This window comes from Amphiura filiformis, chromosome 5 (assembly GCF_039555335.1).
Source record: "Amphiura filiformis chromosome 5, Afil_fr2py, whole genome shotgun sequence".
NCBI classification, from domain to species: domain Eukaryota; kingdom Metazoa; phylum Echinodermata; class Ophiuroidea; order Amphilepidida; family Amphiuridae; genus Amphiura; species Amphiura filiformis.
The window spans coordinates 46,837,307-46,858,418 of NC_092632.1; the positions used below are offsets into that span (position 1 = coordinate 46,837,307).

A 21,112-nucleotide genomic window follows, 5' to 3' on the forward strand; every position below is an offset into this window, starting at 1 on the left:
TTGAAAAGTACTAAATGAATATGTGCACTGTTGTTAAAAACTCTCATAGCAAAAAATTGATAATAATGTAATGTAATGTAATGTAATGTAATGTAATGTAATGTAATGTAATGTAATGTAATGCAATGCAATATAATGCAATGTAATGTAATGTAATGTAATGTAATGTAATGTAATGTAATGTATAATAATATGAGTCCAAATAAGTACAATTTTAAGAAAAGGAGACGTCTTTAGTTTGGAACTAAGCAGACTTTTTCAATATTTGAAATTTTGTATGTACGTTCAGAGATTCCTGTCAATTTCCAATATAATTAACAAATTGAACAAAATATCCACTATTCATATCTGCATTTGAATTGTGGGCTGATGCACTAGATGACATAGATCTCACATCCAGTTCCGATCAGGGTAAAGCCTAGCTGTCATTACACCCTACCCTGGACATCAAGTCTCTGACACTGAATGATTCCTCCAGGTTAAATAGTATAATAACCTTGGGAGACAAGATTAGAGTAAGTCACAATCATCCTTTTCATTTTTATGAACCATTTCCAAAAAATCGTGCTAAAGCAGCTTTCCCTTTTTAAAGCGCACTCGCCGTTTAAGAGTGTGATAATGAGGAGAAATGGCTATAGGATGGCTACATTCAGAATGCGTCCACAAGCCGATGCTTTATGTTTATTCATGCTGGTACCATTTGTTGCTCCGAGGCAGTACCGTAATCAGCGGAGGACAAGGAACGGGAACCTCCCTTTTGAAAGCATCCCCCCAGTTGAGCATTTGTATATGATTCAATGGTATCGGTATTTAGATCCCCATTTGGCCTCCATGGTGGCAGTTTTTCCTACAGCTTCCCTTCGATTGCGAACCCCAAATTATAATATGGCCAACGAACGTCGAACGAGCAGGTCATAATGGGTCCTGGGTAAGAGAGAGTAATGATTGGCTGAAATGCCATCTATTTTAAATAAGTTATATTTTGGGTTTTGGTTTAGGTAAAAACGTTTTAATAACATTAAAATGTCGGGTTATATAAAGGTCATGAAATCGATTTAAAACGTTTTGTATGAAAACACACTGCAACAATGTTTTTAAAATGTTTTTGAAATGTCATTGTAAACTATTTTTGCAAAAATTTTTGCCCAAATGTCAACAAGCCGTTTCGCGGGAAAAGCAGTGGACCTATTCACTTGTGATCAAGCCATCAGCCCTGATGGCGAAAGCTAAAGTCGTGAGTAATCATTTAATGGATTTGTCAAGCTAAAAAGTTTGAATTATTTTTGCCCAAATATTTTGTCAACACTTAAATAAATTATTATGTTAAAATATTTGTTCCCAGCAAACACAGGAATGTTCTTAAAATGTTTTATACAAAACGTTTTAATAACATTTAAATGTCTGGTTATATAAAGGTCGTGAAAACATTTTAAAAACGTTATTGTAAATATTTTGGGCAAACATTTTTTTCCAAATATTTTTTCAACTCCAAAATAACATTCTGTTTTGAATGATTGGTACCAAGTTTTCAAAAATGTTTTTGGAATGTTATCAAAACGTTTTTATACCCTTTATATAACCCGACATTTAAATGTTTTCTGTAAAACATTTGTGTTTGCTGTGCAGTAAATTACCAACAAATGTTATTTAATGTTATGAAAACGTTTAATACCATTAATGTACCCTTTATATAACCCGACATTTAAACGTTTTCTGACAACCTTTTATAACCTTTTGCGAATGATGTCGAAAACATTTTGTGTTTGCTGGGAAGTTATGGTATTATAAAATTGGAAATTGAGATATCAGCCAGTTGCATTCCGGTCTGAAACTATCAGTAGGCAAATCACCCCAAAAATAAGCGCAGCAGAAACACGATATTTAATTGAAATCGGTCAATGCATTGTGATGTAGTGTCAATTTTAAGATGCTCATAAATGGAATTAAAACCTGCCACAAATGGCTATAATGACAAAATTGGCACATTTCGAGATTTTGAAGGTTTATTTGGACCCTTGCTTGACAAAGCAGCGTTAATTTAAGTATCACAGGTTAAATGCCTATCTTTCCGTACTTCGTTAAAGAAATCAAAAATTTAAAAATCTATCATTGAATAATTATAATAAATTAACCAAATATACTATTTTAGCTATTTCAGCCAATCTGCAGACAAATTAAAGGTGAAAAAATGACTAAGTTCAGCTAATTAATATGCAAAATTGATGCCAATAGAAAACCGTACATGATATTAGGGTGCGGTTTTTTGCACACATATGTATACAAAGTTATTTCAATTGATAACAAAAAATACACAAAAAGTAATTAATTATGCAAATTAGCTAATTACAGCTAATTATGTATTCGTGATATTATTATGTAAATTAGGAATGAGTAATTTTGGGTTTTTTCCAATATTTAATGAAAGTCTATTCATTCACCATAAATTTGTCAAGTATGAACCTGTTATGATGTTGAATAAAGAAACTGCAGTGAATTACTTAAATATAATACAAAAAATACAAAGTTTGACATTTTGACGATGTCTGGAATAGAATTTTAATTTTTTCTGTAAACATGGTATGTGTCACCATTGCTCAAAGCTAAATCAGAAAAGTAAAAATAAAAATTCATTTGCAATGAGACTTTAAATTAACATTTTGTTATCTGGATTAACATGGGAAGACAAATGGTAAAAGGAACAGCCATTCTACTGTATCGCGTATACAGAAATAGTATGGCCTTGGACACACACAATGGCTTAGAGCTATTGTGGTTTGGAAAATTACTCCTAAAAATTTCGTTGATAATGTTTTGTTTTTAATTAGTTTTACTCAAGGCAAAGCAAGTGTTTCATTCGTTGTCGACGGAAATAATTTACATGCTAAGAAAGATTAATATTTCAGCTAAATGGTGGTAGGTCCCTTTATTTCAATAGGCCTATATTTACTGATTTATGAGCGATCTTCAAAAATCCATAAAAACAGGCAGTAGCTCTTAAACAAAACAATATTTAATTTTGCGGACCCGATGGTAGCCTCGGAAAGTCTTCACACACCATATATTAAAAATTCAAACAATTTGGATAAATGAAGCATATGAGGAAATTCATTTTTTGACATAGATGTTTTCTAAAATTGGTCAACTTTGAAGCGCGCGGTTTTCAATTCACACATGAATAACATCACAAATTCGCAACAAACCCAAATTGTGAAACAATCACCCCCGGGCAGATTTCTGGCTATTTCTCCGTTTACGATCCTGCCCAAAAGTGTCTCCTTTTGACATGACACGTCACAATTGACGCTTTATAATTGTTGTTGTTGTTGTTTCCTTTATTGTGGAAAAGAAATACAATTCTATTTTTCATGGAAATGTTACTATATTGCTTTATAAAGTCCAATATCAAAACGAAAATTGTTGATTTTTCGCCTGAAAGCATGGACATGGGGCGGAAATAACACGCCTTATATCAAGCTTTGGGATCTACTATATAGAACCCATACCATTCATCTTGTGTGTCAGCTTTATTTGTCTGAATATTTGAGTACAAACACTGGTCATGCTCCCCTCCCCTTATTCAATAAGTTACGTGTTGAAATAAAAGAAGAGAAATATAAACATCAGAACTTTTTCTTACTTTGTCTTCTTCCTTTTGTCGAGGAGTCAACAGGACCTACGCGCATGTCTTCCAAAGCTGATATTAATATCATGTACCAAGTCAACAATATCCAACATATCCGGAACATCATTTTCAAAATCAATGTATTGCCGTCTAGTTGAGGAAAACAATTATTTAAGAAAACATATTATTAACACATATATGTTGTGAACCAAATCAAGTCGTAAAAACAATAGAGCTCGAAAACAATGGCGATCAAGCTTAAACTATAAATTAGCCCCCGACAGAGGGCAGGGCCTGAAGAATGAGAGAAATTACGGGGTCAAAAAAAATGAATGACAGGCTGTCCCAAAAAATGTCGATAACTTCATGCTTTCTTGTCCCCTAACTAATCTGTCGTATATTGCCAGTTTACATATGGCTCTACACTCAATTTAGGATGACCATATTGACGCCCTAAGTTGGTCAACGTTACATTAAGGTTACTCTTGCTTTCTTGCTCTGTTTATATGTTGGAATATTACTCCATTACTAAGTCATCATTATGGGAGTTTCCGGCATCAGTCCTGCCGGGTTTGTGGCCTTGATGTTTTATATTGATACTGGGCCTCCAGCCCGTCAAGGCTTAACATGGAGCCAAAATATAATATGGAGCATAGTATTCACGCATTTTGTTTTTTAAATTTTCAAACCAAAACAATTGTCCATCATAATTATATATATTGTCATATTTCCTGTAATCTGTACATGCATTAAAACGTAGGAGGCCCATATGAAATCAAACATTGATGTGTCCTAATCACTTTGTTCTGGATTGTTTCACTGGTGATAGCTCTATGTACCAGTACATTAATGGTTTCATGTTAAACAGGCCTAAAACTCGGGACCTAAAGGTACGTATTACCATGATTGTCATTGACGTGTGCATCAAGTGCCTTGTGTGGTGTTTATAGGTTAAAATCGTATACCAGTACATACCAAATTATGTATAATTTTTATTTTAGCATTGTAAAAATATATTTTACTTACCTAGATCTCCAAATTCATCCGTTCAAGAAACAAAGAAATGTAACAAGAGAACACAGCCTCTTCCGTGTAATGTTTGTAGATATGGAGCTCAGATATAATATTAATAACGTTATCAAGCATAAATTTTCCTTAGCCCTATTGATTCTACGAGTTACGCCAAGTAGATCACTTCCTCCTTCTATGGAAAGTACAGCATGGTTACGTCTACCCACAGACGTTGTTTTATCATGTTTATGACCTTTATGCATCTATATAATTATATTCGCCAATCGCACGGTCGTCTCAAAACGAGGCTCTAACCCCAAAGCGCGTGCTTTGTGTGCGTACGCCTGTCAAACGCATGCTTTAATTACCGCGTACGCGGTGCAAAAGGCTGCTGGCGCGTTGCTAGAAAAGCGCGAGAAACAAAAATGCACCTCTTGCGCATGCGTTTGCAGGGAGAACATCGTTTTGGTAGCAAGATGGCGGATCCGTGCAAAATGCGAATACAAGCTAAGACTTAGATTATTAATACACAGATTGGAATTTTCCATGCCTGTGCGCTCTAAGCGTATCCGAATTCAGCTCACGCCGGTACAGCGTACATACCTGGCGACATGGAAAATTCCAATCTGTGTATTAATAATCTAAGGAGCTAAGACATGTAAGAGTACTAAATTAAGAGAGGCGCTACATCGATCGCTAAAGTGAGGACAGCGCGAGCTCGGTACCTGCGTAAGAGTTTGTTCTACAAAGGTGATTGTGAATATGTAATGATATGAATGAGCTGTAATGTGACGTAGCTACGAAAAGGATGATTGACAGCGCCGTATATGGTTCATTGGGCGTAGTCTCGGTACCAGCCGGTTTGTGCTCCTCCGTCCCTAAACAAACCGTCTGGCGACAGCCTGAAATTGACAATCGCTGATTGGTTAATGAATTTTAATGAATATTCAAAAGCGTAGATATAAAAACATTTTCAATTGGCTGAGCAGAGTCACGTGAACGGAACCAGGAAGCGACTCACAATAGGGACTTCCGGGTTCAGTCATGTGCGGAGAATGTAAACAACGTTGGTGTATGCTGTGGAGTTGTGGAAATTCGAGTAGAACTACAATATGGATTGAATCTGTATGCCAGTTTTGAGTGCTGTAATAAAGTGAGTATATTAAAAATGGTCCCGGGTAAGCTAAAGTAAGCTAGTAACAGCCAAATCAGTCAACGAGTTCAAGAAATGGTGTTGACACGGTTCTCTCCCGGGTTCTCTCCAAGTGGTACAACAAGTACACACATGGAATTGGACCCGATTGGCAGCAGAAGTCTTCTAACTCCTACTCATTTATTAGATTATGCAGTGTAATTTAGGTGTTTAAGGTGGGCATTTTATAGGCTTTTTATAGCCTCCATCAGAGCCCAAGAAGACAGTTGAATAAGTTACGACACGTAATGATGAAATAGCTATACGTACGTTTAATACGTACAATGTATGCAAAGCTGCACTGTTTGAATAGTGTAGTAAGCCCGGGGTAGATTGTTGGTATTACTAAATCAAGTCAGTAACAAATTCCCCGGCCAAATTCCCTTTATTTTTACAGTACAAACTTAATTAAAAGGTCATTCCGTGATCCACAGCCTCATCCGGATCCCTCACTTTTCTCAAAAAAATTAAATGTACCGGTACCAAATATTTCTTGCAGATTAATTCCTTTAGCAAAAATATCATCAAATTTGAATTTCGTTCTGGTATACCAGAGCGAAATTACAATGGTGGCCTATGGAGCAGTGTACATAATCATTTATAATATGCAGTGGCGTGTCCAGGGGGGGAGGTTTGGGTGCTGAAGCCCCCCGCACTTTGTTAAAAATCATGTAAAATCAGCCGTTTTTTGGCGATTTTAGCCATCAAGCCCCCCACATAAATCTGAAAGAGGGGCTGAGCCCCCCGCAGGAAAAGATCCTGGACACGCCGGTGATATGTAGCCTGAGGTTTCCAGTGGTATAAAAATCTCAACCTTTTTTGAAAAAAGTGGGGCCATGAGGCTATGGATTGTCATGAAATGCCCTTTTAACTAATTTAATATCAGTAATTGGTATGCCAGTGCAACGTAGCTCACAGTGAATGAAGCTTAGTGACTGGCATCGGGCCAGCACTGATCAGAATCGTTAAGCCTTCTCAACTGGCGGCGCGCGCGCCACTTGTGGCGCTTGGAGTCAGTCGAAGTGGCGCACGAAGTAGCGCACGGTAATTTTAATAATTTTTTCACATAAATCTTGAACAAAAAAGGGGGAAATACCCAATCTGGGCCTTTGAAAAACCTTAAAATCCATGAGCTTTTGGGGGCGCTGCCCCTTGGAACCCCCGATAAGGCATCACTGCACCTTACCAACTTGTTCGATGTGAAACAATAAAATATTTTATTCTATTTCTTTTAAAATTTACAGAAAGATTGACCAAGGCCTGGAAACTCAGTCACCTGGTTGTCGATATAAGGACCCACATTCAGCATATTGTGATAAACATTCCTCTGCAAGTCTGTTTAGCGGTGTACTGCAGTGCCATGTGTGATAACAAGCACTCCACAAGTAACTTTTTGATTACCGGTAATACATTCCAATCAAGAAATTAAATCTAAGCAGTGGACTGTGACAACAAGTGTTTAAGGATTAATATTAATATGAAGAGAAGACCACTTCCAATAATCAAGTGAACAATTTTACTGTCAGCCTTTGGGCCAAGAGAAAGGAGATGCGTAATCCAATTTCAACTGGACACAGAGCGACCGTTTAAACAAACAAGCTTAGTAACAGTACCAGATTCCTGCACAGGTACACCATCGCCAAAGGTACTTGGCTGGTACTGTGCAGTACCAGGGGAGTACTACCAGTGTAGGACCAGTGCAGTACCACTGCTGGTAGATCCTGTGCAGTAGCAGTATTGGTACTGTGTAGGTACTTGGTGTGTACCAGCCTGGTACCTTGGCAATGATGTACCTACCTGTGCCCGTAGAAATGGCCCAGTCAAGGACACATTTTGAAAAATTGGTGCACCTTCAGTATGTAATTGGTAAAAATAAAAGTCACAGCAAAACAATCTGGCTATCATTACGGTCGCATCTGCAAGTTTTTTTAAGTGGTGGAGGATAGGTCTTGATTCCCAAATTTTTCAAAATGTGTCCTTGACTGGGCCATTTCTCCTGACTTTTCAGCAATAGTGGGGGTATGGTCCCCCCTTTGCGCACGCCACTGTCGTTACATCTGTTTACAGCTCCAAGTTATTTCTATTATTGTCAGGGAAATCCAAGTATTTTGAAACACTCCCAACTTACTTAGTCGAGTCATGTGGCAATAGATGGCCTTATGGTCAGCGAACTGAGCTAGTTTTACATGAAATGTATAATTTCTTATGACTACAATCACTCTAAGTAGAACCATCAATCATGCTATATAAAAGGAACATTTTATTAAACCTCTTTACATAGTATCTGAAGATTTGCTTACCTTATTGAAGAAAAATTTGGTAACTTTTAACACAAACATTGTACATTACAGATGATGTTAACAATCATGACTTTGTTGTGAACAATGAAAAGAATAATAAATTACAAACATAATTATTTGCTTTGCTTGAATTTTCTTCAGTGTTAAATTTGATATCAAATAATTTTGATTTTTTGAAATTCGCAATGTAATACACATTATATGGCAAATGATTAAAATTGGTATTTTTGGTATTTAACAGTACTGGAAGTAAACTTTATAAATCTGATGATTTATACTTATAGTGTATGTAGGTGGGATGAAAAGCCTGCGATCAATTGGAAATTTTTACCTTTCGTATTGAAGATATGGATTTCCCCAAAACACCAAAAAAAATTCGAGGACTGTTATATATCAAAAATGTGAAAAATGTCAAAATATTAATTTGTCATAAAATTTCTATTACTATGATATCATGAATTTCAAAAATGAAAATTATGTCTGATGTGCTCTCATGTCCCACAAAAATGGCTTTCATTCCAGTTTATGTATGTACGAGCCAAAAAGGACCAAGGTTAATAAATGTTGGGCACCATGAATGATCAAGTAGATGTAATGCCCCACATTTGATAACACTGGTCTCTAATTGTTTTACATGTCATTACCACTCTAATAAAGAATAGTTTTACCAAGAATGGCTTGTTACCTGGACAACACTAGGTATTAAGGTTGGTCTTAACCCTGGAATAATGGCAACTTTTGAGCCCCATAACTGCTAAATTGTTGGTCTGAGGTATATAAAAGTATACAAATTTAGAATAAAATAAAAAATAAATACATTTTGGATTTATATAGCACTCTTTCCTAGGTCTTACTATTTTAGAGGATTTTAATCCTCTAAATTTTTTTTTTTTTAATTTAATTTTTTTTTTTTTTTAAAGCACTGTAATTTCGCTGCCATGTGAATCATCACAATCAGATCGCATCAACTAGGCTAATGGCCGTTTGCAGCGCAAACCTATCAGCACTTCCACCAATTATATGTGCAGCTCCCCAAATTCCATTGGGTGAAGAATGGCAAAAAATTGACAAATCCATCTGTGAGGTCAAATTTGTGAAAAAATGCTCAGTTTTGAACAAAACGTTTTTTTCATCCAAATTATTTGGGGAAATGTAACAATTTTTTTTTTTAATTTTCAAAACTAGATATAGATATCTAGGACCCTTAAAAAAAAATGGAATTTTGACCAACTTTGAGAAATGTTCACCAAAAAAGGTTGAAAAATGCTAAATTTTCTCAAAAATAATTTTTAAAAGCCTGACATTCAGATATTTTTGGTGAAGTTGATAAAAAAAAAGTCCTAGATATATCTATTTTTTTTTAAATTAAAAAAATAAAAATTTTATGAGGTTCAAAAGTTTCCATAATTCTGCAGGGTTAAGACCACCCCTACGTCATACTCATGACCACTTCTACTTCCTTTGTTACAGAGTCATTCCAGGTGATGCAACATTTTCTTTTAATAATAAACAATTTGAAATCAAGCTGTGAGATCAGTTTCATCAAAACTGTAGCATTTGTTGATTACTATCACCATTACTGCATAGGCGGAAATTTTCACTAGGTTTTTATTTTTGCTGTTAATTTCAGAAGCGTAAATTTTATAGCTTGCAAAAATATTTTTGAACCATATGTTGTAATAACCAAAACTTGAATACAAGAAACAGCAAAACAGTTCAAATCATGAAAAAAAAGTATACCGCTAAAATAACCTGCTTTGCAGTATACAGGGCGTCTCTGAAGAACTGTACCGTTGGAAATTGAATTTGTGTTCCTATTCATGCATCATAATTTGACTTGTGGAAACGATTACACTTTGAGGTGTAATTTTCAAATTGTTGTCATTCCAGACCCGATGGGTCAATTTTTAAAATTCAAAAAAATATGTGGCAGATGCTTTACCAAGCAACATCATTTTTGTTGTGGCATTATATATTACGGTTCTCACAAATTAAATTTTCTGACTGCACAGCTCTTTCAAAGACCCTGTATCATATCGGTTTCCTGTGTTATGATCTTGGCGCAATTATTCCCTTGTTTATGCAATCTTTTGTGTAATTCTGGAGCCCTAAATATTTTTTGTTCTGTTTTTCTTCACAATTCATTTATTGTACAGGTCTAACCTTTATCATTGGAGTTCTTTTGAAGCATCAAACAGGGAAATAGTGCAATGTTTCACAAATTAGTCACAAAGATAGCCAGACTTCGACATGTCATTAACTTAATTCAACCGTACTGATTCTTTGCTGAATGCTGGTACTTTACATCCATTAACTGCATTATAATGTTATGTGAGAAGTTTGTGACAAATCCGTGAGGTTGAATAATCCATTGAGCTCCAACAAGAATAGTTCCTCCGTTGATTCAAAAATTAATTGTTTCCTATGTCCATGGTATAGCCATCACAAGGTCCATTTTCCAAACCATCATGCATGACCCTGTAAAACAAGACAATAATAACAATTTTACATAATATAAAAACTTTTTTCATGCTTGTAATAGCATGTGGATGATTAATGTCTACATTGTACAGTTATTGCATGGATGAAATCTACCAGCATGAATATTCAACAGATGAATTTGCTGAATGAAAGAAGATTTGAACATTACAAGCTTCTTATTTCAGTGTCCAACACTTAACTTTGCTATGGAAGTACTCACAATGAAACACACCCATTTTTAGAAGTCATGGCATATTGAAATATACATGGCATGTACTGGTACATGGTAGTGTTACTGGTCTCTATACCAAGATCCTAATAATCTTCATTTTGTTATATAGATAAACTAAAGCCATATTAAAGCAAGAAAGCTTGAGCTGTGGATTAAAATGGACTTGATACTGAAATACAGTAAAGCAATGGAAGAAACCCCTGTTCTATGGGCTGACTGACTGACCCGAACAGTTCTGTGTCCTTTTGCTGTTGGCACTATTCTAAATAAAGAAGAAAAAAAAGCCGAGTTGACCTAGCGCATGTTTCTACTTACCGGTACTTGTAAGTATCAGGTCAATTGTCACAGAAATCCCACATTCATCTCTAATCTCCATTAATGTTGATATCTTGGTCAACTGCAAACTAAATACAAATGACAAGCATTGATGAGTGATGAGTAAAAAAAAGATAATTACTGATGATACATATCTCAAGATAATTTGTTATCAATTATCTTAAGATATAAATTTATTATCTCAAGATATTTTATCTGGACAAAAATATATAGAGTACGGTATATGTAATATGTAATTTTTAGAGTTATTTATCTTGAGATAATTATCTCAGGATAAATGATTATCTCAGGATAATTGATTATCTCGAGATAATTGATTGTCTCAAGATAATTGATTATCTGAAGATAAGTGATAAGGTGATTATATAAGATAATATATGATCTCCAGATAAAAATATTTTCTTGAAATAATTTATTATCTCGAGATAATTTATTATTTTGAGATAATTTACCTTATTATCTCAAAATAATTTATCATCTCAAGATAATTTATTATCAAGATTATTTATTATATCAAGATAACTTTAATATCTTAAGAAAATATATATTATTTCAAGATAACTTACCATCTCGCCTTTTTGCCTAGTAAAATTGTGAATTGATGACCTTAATTTTTTAACCAGAACAATTAAAGCTCAAGAATCTAAAAAGTGAGTGGGGGGAGGATAAAATTTTTTCCTCAACATTTTTTTGTCATCGTTTATTTTTCATTAGTTACTTTACATAAAAATATTGTATAACAGCCCAAGTTGGTAAAAACCACACACTTAAATTTTTATATGACTCTTGTATTAAATTTGCCTATGGTTTTGCCAGCAACAGTCAATTTTTGCCGACAAAATTAAGAATTATTAGGGGGTGTCACACCCCATTATACTCGATACTCCCCCAGCTACAGCCGCGACCGCCCTGCATGCATATTGGATGTGTGCAAAACAAATGTGCAGAATTCATGCTGCATGATTACACATAGTACAGGGAACTCTGCAGCATGCAATTGATACGTCATGCCGATAAATGATATGCGTCTGTTTTGCCCGGCTGTTTTGCACTGTCATGACTGTTTTTTAAGTTTGCGTTGCGAACTAGATCATACGTACTGCACTCACTGTTCATGTGTTCTGCATGTTCTGTATAAGCTTTCTGAATGTCCTGTACATACTAATCATGTTTTAAATAAATTTTATACATGCATGTCATGAATCAATCATGTTGACTCGACGTACTCACTACTGACTCTACTGTTGAGTATAAAACAGTGAGCTCGAGAAAACGACTCCATGAAATTACTATACCAATTACTCCGCACACTCACCTTTCTAACGCATTTGGTTTGTCTTGACAGAAACGTAGAGTCGAAAAAAGTGAAGAAAACAACCGATTTTATTACACAAATAATATAATGTTTATCCCCGGTGCAGTGTTTATCAATGTTGCATACAGGCTGTAAGTTACGTATTCTGGGCTGTCACTAGTACTGGGATGCGTGCGCATCACATTCCTTATTTGTAAACCCAGTTTGTGAGCGGGTTAGGGTTCAGCCAATCAGAAAAGACGTACTATGAGGCTGTCGCCAGACGGTTTGTTTAGGGACGGAGGAGCACAAACCGGCTGGTACCGAGACTACATTGGGCGGAGCCATTATGCCCATATTAGGCTGTTGTTGTGCAGACGTCACGCTCTGCGAACGGTACAAAAAGGTGACTGATAGATCTATTACGATATGGCAGCAGACAGACTGCGCTGTCCGCTGACCCTGACTGTTTGTCACGTAGACATACCGTGACCTGGGTAAACACGTACAAAGCAGGGGATGCGACTGTACCACAGATCTTGTCTTCGGAATCGGTATAGGCAATTTGTACAGAGTGCCGCTAGCCTAATACAAGTCCAGTTTGTGAACGGTCCCTAATGTACCACCGGAATATAGGCCCGTGTTATTTTGTTTTAAATAAAGCTTACAATTATTTTACCTCGCGAAACCCTGATTTTAATCAAACCCCTTCCTTATTTCACAAGTACAATCCGGCTCCTTGTTGTACTGTTTGTTTTTCTTTCTTTTATTTTGGTTGACTCTGTATTTTGTTTTGTTTTGTTTCGTTGCTGCACTTAAAGGCGGGAAAAGCCCCGAAAGTGGCACTAAATACTGAAACATCGCGTGTCTTATAATGAATGATATGCCTACTATTATGACGCATATATCATACTTTTTACAGACATCTATTTCTGAACAAGGATACGTAACACCACTGACAACAGATTGTATTGCTTAGCAAGATTGTATTACCCGGGTGTATTACTTAATAGTTAATTGTTGCTTTAATCAAACTAAACACAGGAAAGAGGATCTTCTATATCTTTATGTGTCTACGCATGTGACACATAGGAAAATAGACAGGCATATTGAAACGGAAATTGTAAACTATAACCATGATAACGATAATATTTGGCAACAAGATAAAACTATAGCAGCCAACAAGGTCGATAATAAGCTCAATAATAATATCTACAAATACTTACACGCAGAGAGAGTCAATGGTAAATTGATATAGCAAAATAATACAAGATGTAATTTATTGGAATATGCTATCACCTATCAAAAAATTCAAATTGTAATAATTACACCCGATGTTGGGAATGTAAAACCAACAATGATTTAATTTTGACCAATAATTGTGACAACTGGTTTTTCAGCGACATTACTTGGGTACAAAGCTGAATCTGGAGGGATATCTCAACAAATATCAAATTGATAACATTTCCTTTAAAAAGGAATGGGACTGCCAGTGCAATATGGTATGTGACAGTATAAATTGTGATAATTTGATATTAGCGCAGACTGGCAGTTCAAAGCGAAGACAGCAGCTTACCATATTCTTTCAACACATATATTCACTTGCATGTCCAACAATAGGTTTTTACAAATACGAAAAACAACGGGATATATTCACGGATTTGAGATGTAATCATACATTGAATATCAATAGTAAATACACCACCATACATTACTGTTACCATTACTCTTTTTCATAGTAGCTAGGAATAAATACCAGAAATAATTTCAAGTTTCGGTTACCCATTCATCTCAATCATTGTCAATGCAACTATGGAATGTGCTCTTAATTGTCAATGAGTTTTCAATTCTATACAGACAGTGCGACACTATTATAAATACAAGTTTTATTGTCCGACGTTCAACAATAGGATTTGGCCTGGATGAATTTATTACATCGTTGAGCTATAGCGATTGGTTTTTAGCCAATGAGTGACCTACCTTATTGGTCAAATACCAATCGCTCACGGCTCGCGGAGTATAAATTCAGCTTATGCTGTAACTTAGCAGCTACTCTCAGCAGTCATGTGCTTTGTTACATGTCGTATTTTTATTGGTTCGTTTACTGTCTGTACAAAATGACTATTTACCTGGTGTGGACGATGTATGATAGCTGGTACATTTCGTGAATTTCAAGGCTGTTTATATGAACAGATAGGAATTACAGTTGAAATTGCACTTATTTTTACCTGGAAAAAAAGCTCTCCTTATACAGGATATAATCTTCTGGAATTAGACAATTCTGGGGAGTTAGACAATTTAATAATATTCATACCTATCTCGTTATTTATGACTCTTACATTTACACACAGGACCGGATTTACCATTGGGCCAAATTTGCGCTATGTATCTTTTTTAGCTCGAAAAACACCATGTAAGCTAAAATTACAAAATTTTGCGCGCTTCACTGGTCCGTTATATGGCAAAATTCACCTTCATTTGAGGCTATAATATAGGTGAATTTGTGCTCGTCTGCCTCTAAATTGTAACCGTCCCGCCGCCACTGTCGATCTTGTACCTAAATCAAAACTTGGCCCCTTGCGTGCACATGCCTAGTGACGGTGAGTTTGGGGGCCTCCACATTTTGGCCTGGTCCAGGGCCCCAAAAAGGTAAATCCGGTCCTGTTAACACAAGTCTTGCCATATAAAGCATCTATTATACATTGCTTCCTCATCATTCATATTTAATAAATAAATAAATATTTACTCTTAGCTGAGATTATAACTAAATGAACTTGAGAAGTAAATCAAATACATGAGAGAAAAAGAATTGTTCCCAGATTGATTACAACACTGACTTCACAATATTACATGTCCCTTTCAATTCAGAGAAAGTAAAACTACCCTCTAAATCATCATAGTCATAATTTCCTCATAAGAGACTAATAGGTTAATAATTTTAATAACCCACACAAACCAATGTTTGAAATACTGACACACAAATAAAAATTATGAGAGCCAAAAAAACAAACAAGGAAAACAAAATGCATCAGGTTATAATTATCAGAATTCCACAAGATTAGTACATATGTACTAGATATTCTGTTTTCAGCATTGTAGTGTTTATGATGTTAACAATGAAACAATAGTTTACCATCGGATTGTATTATACAGTTATCAAAACATTATTATTTTATGGTACCTTATTTTAGAACCAACTACAGAAAAAATCATAACCACCTGATGGAGGAAAAGTGTTGATTTTGTATTGCCCGAGGAACCACAAATAGTTTTGTTGTACGGAAAATCATTGAAAAGTCGAGAAAAAGCGTATACCGATCCACTGGAATTATGTTCAGTTCAAGGCAGCATTTGATACCATCTGGCGAGAAGCACTGTGGAAATGGTTAATCGGGGTAGACAAAATGTTGTCTGATCTCATTGAAAGCGTGTACGGTTATGGTTATAATTAAAGACAGAGATAAAAAGAATTTTCATCACGACACTTGTAAACAAACCGTGCTCGAATTTGATTGACAGATGACGTCAGACGCGATAAATTCTTTTTATCTCTGTCTTTAATTATAATAGCAAGATCGCCGTATGGTTTGAAGTAGTAGTTGATATGTGGCATGCCTCCGCTCTCCAAGCCTATTCAACCCGATGCCTCGAATTAGTCATGAATTAGTCATGTACAATTAACTCTAAAATGTAGATATTGGTCTTATGATTTTGTACGCCTGATTTAGCCATTTCGGCAATATTGTTAGTCTGATTCTGACGAAGCACTTACGTCAGTTTGTTCGGTGGCAGGCTCTAGGTTAGAACCTTGTTTTAGATGCGAGACGGGTGGCTGTTTTGTATCCGAGCTGACGGCCTCTGTCTGATTCACTTTAGATTCTTCCTTTTTATCTGATTTATCTGAAGTGGCTTGTTGTTTTGAATCCACCATTTCTGTTTCTAACACCGACATTCCGTCAATCTTAGTAATCAGCGTGTCCTTGTCTTCAGTATAACTTTCACCAGTAAGGCAAGTATCACTAGATACTGAAGTAGCTCCAGTGGCTGCAGGCTTCTTTATCTGCTTCAACTTGGGTTGAGAGGGTGGTTCAGAGAAGCACCTGGCACAGATGATTTTGCGCACATCTTTCTGACCGAAACAGAAGAGAATGAATATCAAAACTCCTTGGAAAGAGTTGCAGATACAGAAAAATAGTTGGAAGGCAAATCGTGCCTCTTCGATGGCGAGGAATCCAAATACCCATGTTATGCCGAGAAGTATAGATACAGCGAACGCGTTCAGCAGGCGCTTAAAAATCTCTCCTACTCCGGTCTTGTGACATTCTTCCTCATCCCCGATTTCACTTTCACGATTTTCCAGATCGGACTTCATAACATAGGCCTTGGAGCCCAGAAGCTTTCTTGCAACCAACCCGAAGATGATTGTATTGTGTAAGAAGACCAGCCCGATAGGAAGTAGAAGCCCGAAAAACAGACCGTAATCAGGTGCAACAAAACAGCTGCAAGGGTAACAAAAAATGCATAATTAGCAATCATTAGAAATGTTAAATAAACTATGGGGTAAACTTCAATTGCTATACTATTACTGCTAATTACTTGCACAACCATTTTCTTTTCAATGCATGCTTATATAACAATATCCTTCCATGTTCCAACGTAAACAGGTAAAAACGGACGAGTCATATCCCAGATTTGAGCAACTTGTACTTCATCCTAATCAAGCAGTGCACACAAAATTGTCTATTGTTAACCCTATTTTTTTCATCCCGAGCCCGTCATGTACCGACGGCCATGAAGAGCGACGGCACCGCCCGGCCCACCACCTCCACTTCCCAACCGGCTACGCCACTGGTTCTGGTTCTGGTTGAGCCACGGCAAAACCCTGAGCATTACCGCTTGCGAGTCGGTTTTGTCAATAGTCCATGGATGAACAAGAAATAATTCTCATGATCAATAAACCCAGTGTGAAACGGTTACCCTTTTAAAACTTATTTTGAACTCATATTATACATGTTAAAGAAAAAACAATGATCTGATGGTAGAATATCACTTACTATGAAGGCGCTATGTAATTGCGTTGTTTTATAGCTAGCACCACACCGACTGGTATCAAACCAACACCTGTTAACACATCGAAACAAAAATCAATCATAAACTTCTTTTGTTTTGTGTTTTTTGTTTTGTTTTGTTTTGTGTGTGTTTGAAAGGTAAGGAACACGAAATGAAGGCATGAAGGAAAGCAGGAAAAGGGAGGTGACGGAAAATTTATGGCAAATGGGTTTTTTTTCTACGGTCGGTGTATGTTGTGTGGTTGTATAAATTCTTCAAAACATTGTACAATGTAATATCGTTAAATAGGAATGGTAAAAGCGATTGCAGGTGCGCACATTTATAAATGTTGGTATTGCAGGGTGAAGGGATGTTTGTGTTTCTATGTATGTATAAATATCAATTGGACTACTTGAATAAAAACATCATTTATCTGCAAAATCAGCATTACTCACCCCAAGCAAAGAAACTTGCTTTAATCATAAATTTCCTCCCCGCTCGGTCTGCTTCAGTAACCAAGGTGATATACATATGGCGAGCTTCAACCCCCATCCACAGTACTGTAGTCAAGACGAAGTAGTGCAGAAGTGCTGCTACAATGATGCATCCTATCTCGGAATGGGTACTGTCAATGCCGATCAAGAAGGCAAAGTATAAACCCAGCATTGAGATACAGAATTGGATGAGAATCTTACGTTGGAGACTGATGCGAAGTCCTCTGTAATAGTGTTAAAACATTCAAGAACAGAAAATAAATATCAATATTCTTGCAAATTAACTGCTATGATTCGTAGCTAAAATGCAAGATTAGGGAGTAGCGTGGCACACTGGTTACGGTCTGTGCCCTTGGTGCGAGAGGTCCCGGGTTCAATTCCCCCCGCAGGACAAAACAATCTCCGCTTTCCCCGTGGTTCATCTGGTAATGGCGGGGCAGATGATCAATAATAAAAAAGTCCACGTCACAGTCGGTTCCGATCAGGGTAGCGCCCGATTGTCGGCAGTACTTTCCTGTCCTGTAAAAATACCCGACCAGCTATCTACGGCGACCCCTTTCGTCAGATCACTTGTGACTGGCCGAAGTTTCGTCAGCGTTATCTACTAGATTTCAGCTAGAAGTTAATGCCTAAATATGCTCGACATAAAAAAAAAAAGATCCTAATGATCCTAGCTAGAGTTAATTGAACACGGAATAGCCAGACAAATGCCTTCAATATTGCCGCTAAACGGTTTTTAAACGGTCGATGAATCGGTACTACTCCGGCAAGTGGTGGCGGGAGAGAGCTGCACAGAAACTACAAATTTATTTCAAATAATATACTATATTTCTCACACTGTTGTCTTCCTATTGCCACATAATAACCGTCCCCAGAAAACGGCAGAAACTTGAATTTCAGTAAATTAGCTCAGGGTGGCACATTTATCATGATACACTAAAATACTTGAAACTGAATTACTAGGGTAAAACGAATCCTAGTGATCTAGTGTCCTGTCTATCCTGCTGCTTAAGATTTCAATACCTACACATGACAATAGGGACTTACCTGCAACAAAGGAATATCATCAATGTCAAACACAGTCCAACTATTGAGAAGGCACAGCCCACTTTACTGATGATGTCCAAAGTGAAATTCAAAGTCCCTGGCTCCGAACCTCGGGCATGGTGACCTGAGAAATCCTACAATAAAACAAAATGAAGTTATGTATACGTTAAGATGTTCCAGGTTAACTATAAGTTGTGGATTGTGGAAACATTTCCTTAAAACACAGATCATATGTATATTTAGACTTCTCCGTAGTCTACTTGCCCATTTTGCATACTCTGGCCATTACATTTAAGCATAAAACTCTGATTTATATTGATTTGTGTGCAACTGATAGATTTCCACATCTGTATCTGATCTTTTCAGTCACCGCACTCCCTCTGTTTGTTAGCTTCCCAGGTGGACTACTGACTTTGCCTTGCGGTTAAGATTTTTAACACGGGACTCTATGGAGAGTTAGGCCAATTTCTGGCCTAACTAAAATTGGCCATGATGTAATGCATCTTTAAATGGGTCTGCCTTGTGATTGGTCGTCCATATCTCGCTATTGTTTAAATCTTCCGGGCCCGCGCCATTACCATTAACTACACCGTACACAACTATCTGTGGTATTTGCGGCGCTTTTGTGTTGACGCGAAAGCAAACATCTGGCGCGTCTTGTACTATACCATGCTTAGTACTTGTGGTTAATGGACTGATAAACAAGTATGCTTGACTGTGTGTTTTTAGAGAGCAAAGCCCCGGTAAAGTTCTGCTTAAAATTCAAAGTCCATAGTGGGATTTTCGGGGTTCGCTGTCAATAAACTGGTAGATTCCAAAATCAGAATTGTTCAGTATTAAAGTGATAATTATGCAAGATAATGTTGCATTCAGTTACTTTTATTGTCACTAATTATCTGATATTTTTAACTCTTTATGACCATTTTACTATTGAATACTTTAATTTTGATAACCATCAGTATAATTTTGAGTTCAACGAAATGGATTCATCATGACTAATAATAACATATTTTTAATAAAATTCGACTATGGTATAGTCCAATGTATATTAAGCGCTTTGTTGGCTTTTGTCTTCTATGATGGGCTGACCGTGGGCAAAAAAGTAAATTGGTGTGGACTCTACACATTGTGCGAAATTCGTATTCAGAAGTAGTGTGTGTAAGGACAGGATACCCTTCTTGTTTCTGAGTCTGCATTACGCTTGGTGCACATGTGGCATGTGTGAGTGACGTTCGTATACTGACTAGATTTCACCTTTGCATTTTTAAGAATTCAACATAAATAAGTATCCTGAATAGGTGGATTGCAAGAACAATTCCTGCCTGGAGTTCTACAACGTTACAAACCGACATACACTCGAATTTAGATGAAAGAGACAGTGGCGAAGACTGGGGCCAAGTTTCCCACCTAGCTCGCAACACCAGAACAGACTTTGGGATTTTTATTTTCCTATTTTGGTATTCAAATTGAAATTCTTTTTGAGCACTTCGCCCACATTTGTCCCTGTAGAGTCGCTCTGCATGGGGGAGTATCAGCGAGATGACAGTTTAAGATTTTGCTCCTCCCCATTGGAATTGTTTGCCCGATACGCGCCGTTTGAGTACCTCTGGTATAACTGGTACGAATACAGCAATATTAATAGAGAGAGGCAGGCGAAGAAGCAGGAAGGGATGCTACGTCCTTACCACAAGCACTGCAGAGTTTGTGAGATGGTTACTATGGCAGGTTATTTTTCCTGACTCTAAAAATTGACATGCTTGTTATAAGGCTGTGTACTTACCAAAAGCACTGCAAAGCTTGTAAGATGGTTACAATGGCAGGTTATTTTTCCTGACTCAGCACTCATCAGTTCACATCCGTCTTCTGCCCAATCACCGATACCACCATGCTTGCTAAAATCCCAATACACGCATGTGGTGGACGTGTTCAATACGGCTTCTGGTATGGCTTCATTTCCCTGGAAAACAGAAACATGGATCCTTTATATTATGTTTTCTGTTAAGATTTTTTTACAGAGAGGTAAATTTGTTGTGTTGCAAAAGAGCTTACATCCG

The 21,112-nt window shown here is 36.7% G+C and overlaps 1 protein-coding gene across 2 annotated transcripts in view; it reads right to left on the reverse strand.

Moving 5' to 3' along the window:
• LOC140153243 (adhesion G-protein coupled receptor G2-like) overlaps positions 1-21,112 on the reverse strand; it is a 33,764-nt gene that overhangs the window by 12,431 nt on the left and 221 nt on the right. The window contains exons 2-6 of one of the 2 annotated variants that reach the window (XM_072175940.1): positions 20,839-21,015; positions 19,059-19,192; positions 17,973-18,235; positions 17,523-17,589; positions 15,765-16,967 (exon numbers count right to left, since the gene is read on the reverse strand). In XM_072175940.1, the coding sequence (XP_072032041.1) occupies positions 16,214-16,967; positions 17,523-17,589; positions 17,973-18,235; positions 19,059-19,192; positions 20,839-21,015 (1,395 nt within the window). In that variant the 3' untranslated portion in view covers positions 15,765-16,213. Of the gene's footprint in view, positions 1-15,764; positions 16,968-17,522; positions 17,590-17,972; positions 18,236-19,058; positions 19,193-20,838; positions 21,016-21,112 lie in introns of those variants that run through there. The other variant, XM_072175941.1, reaches the window with a different exon arrangement.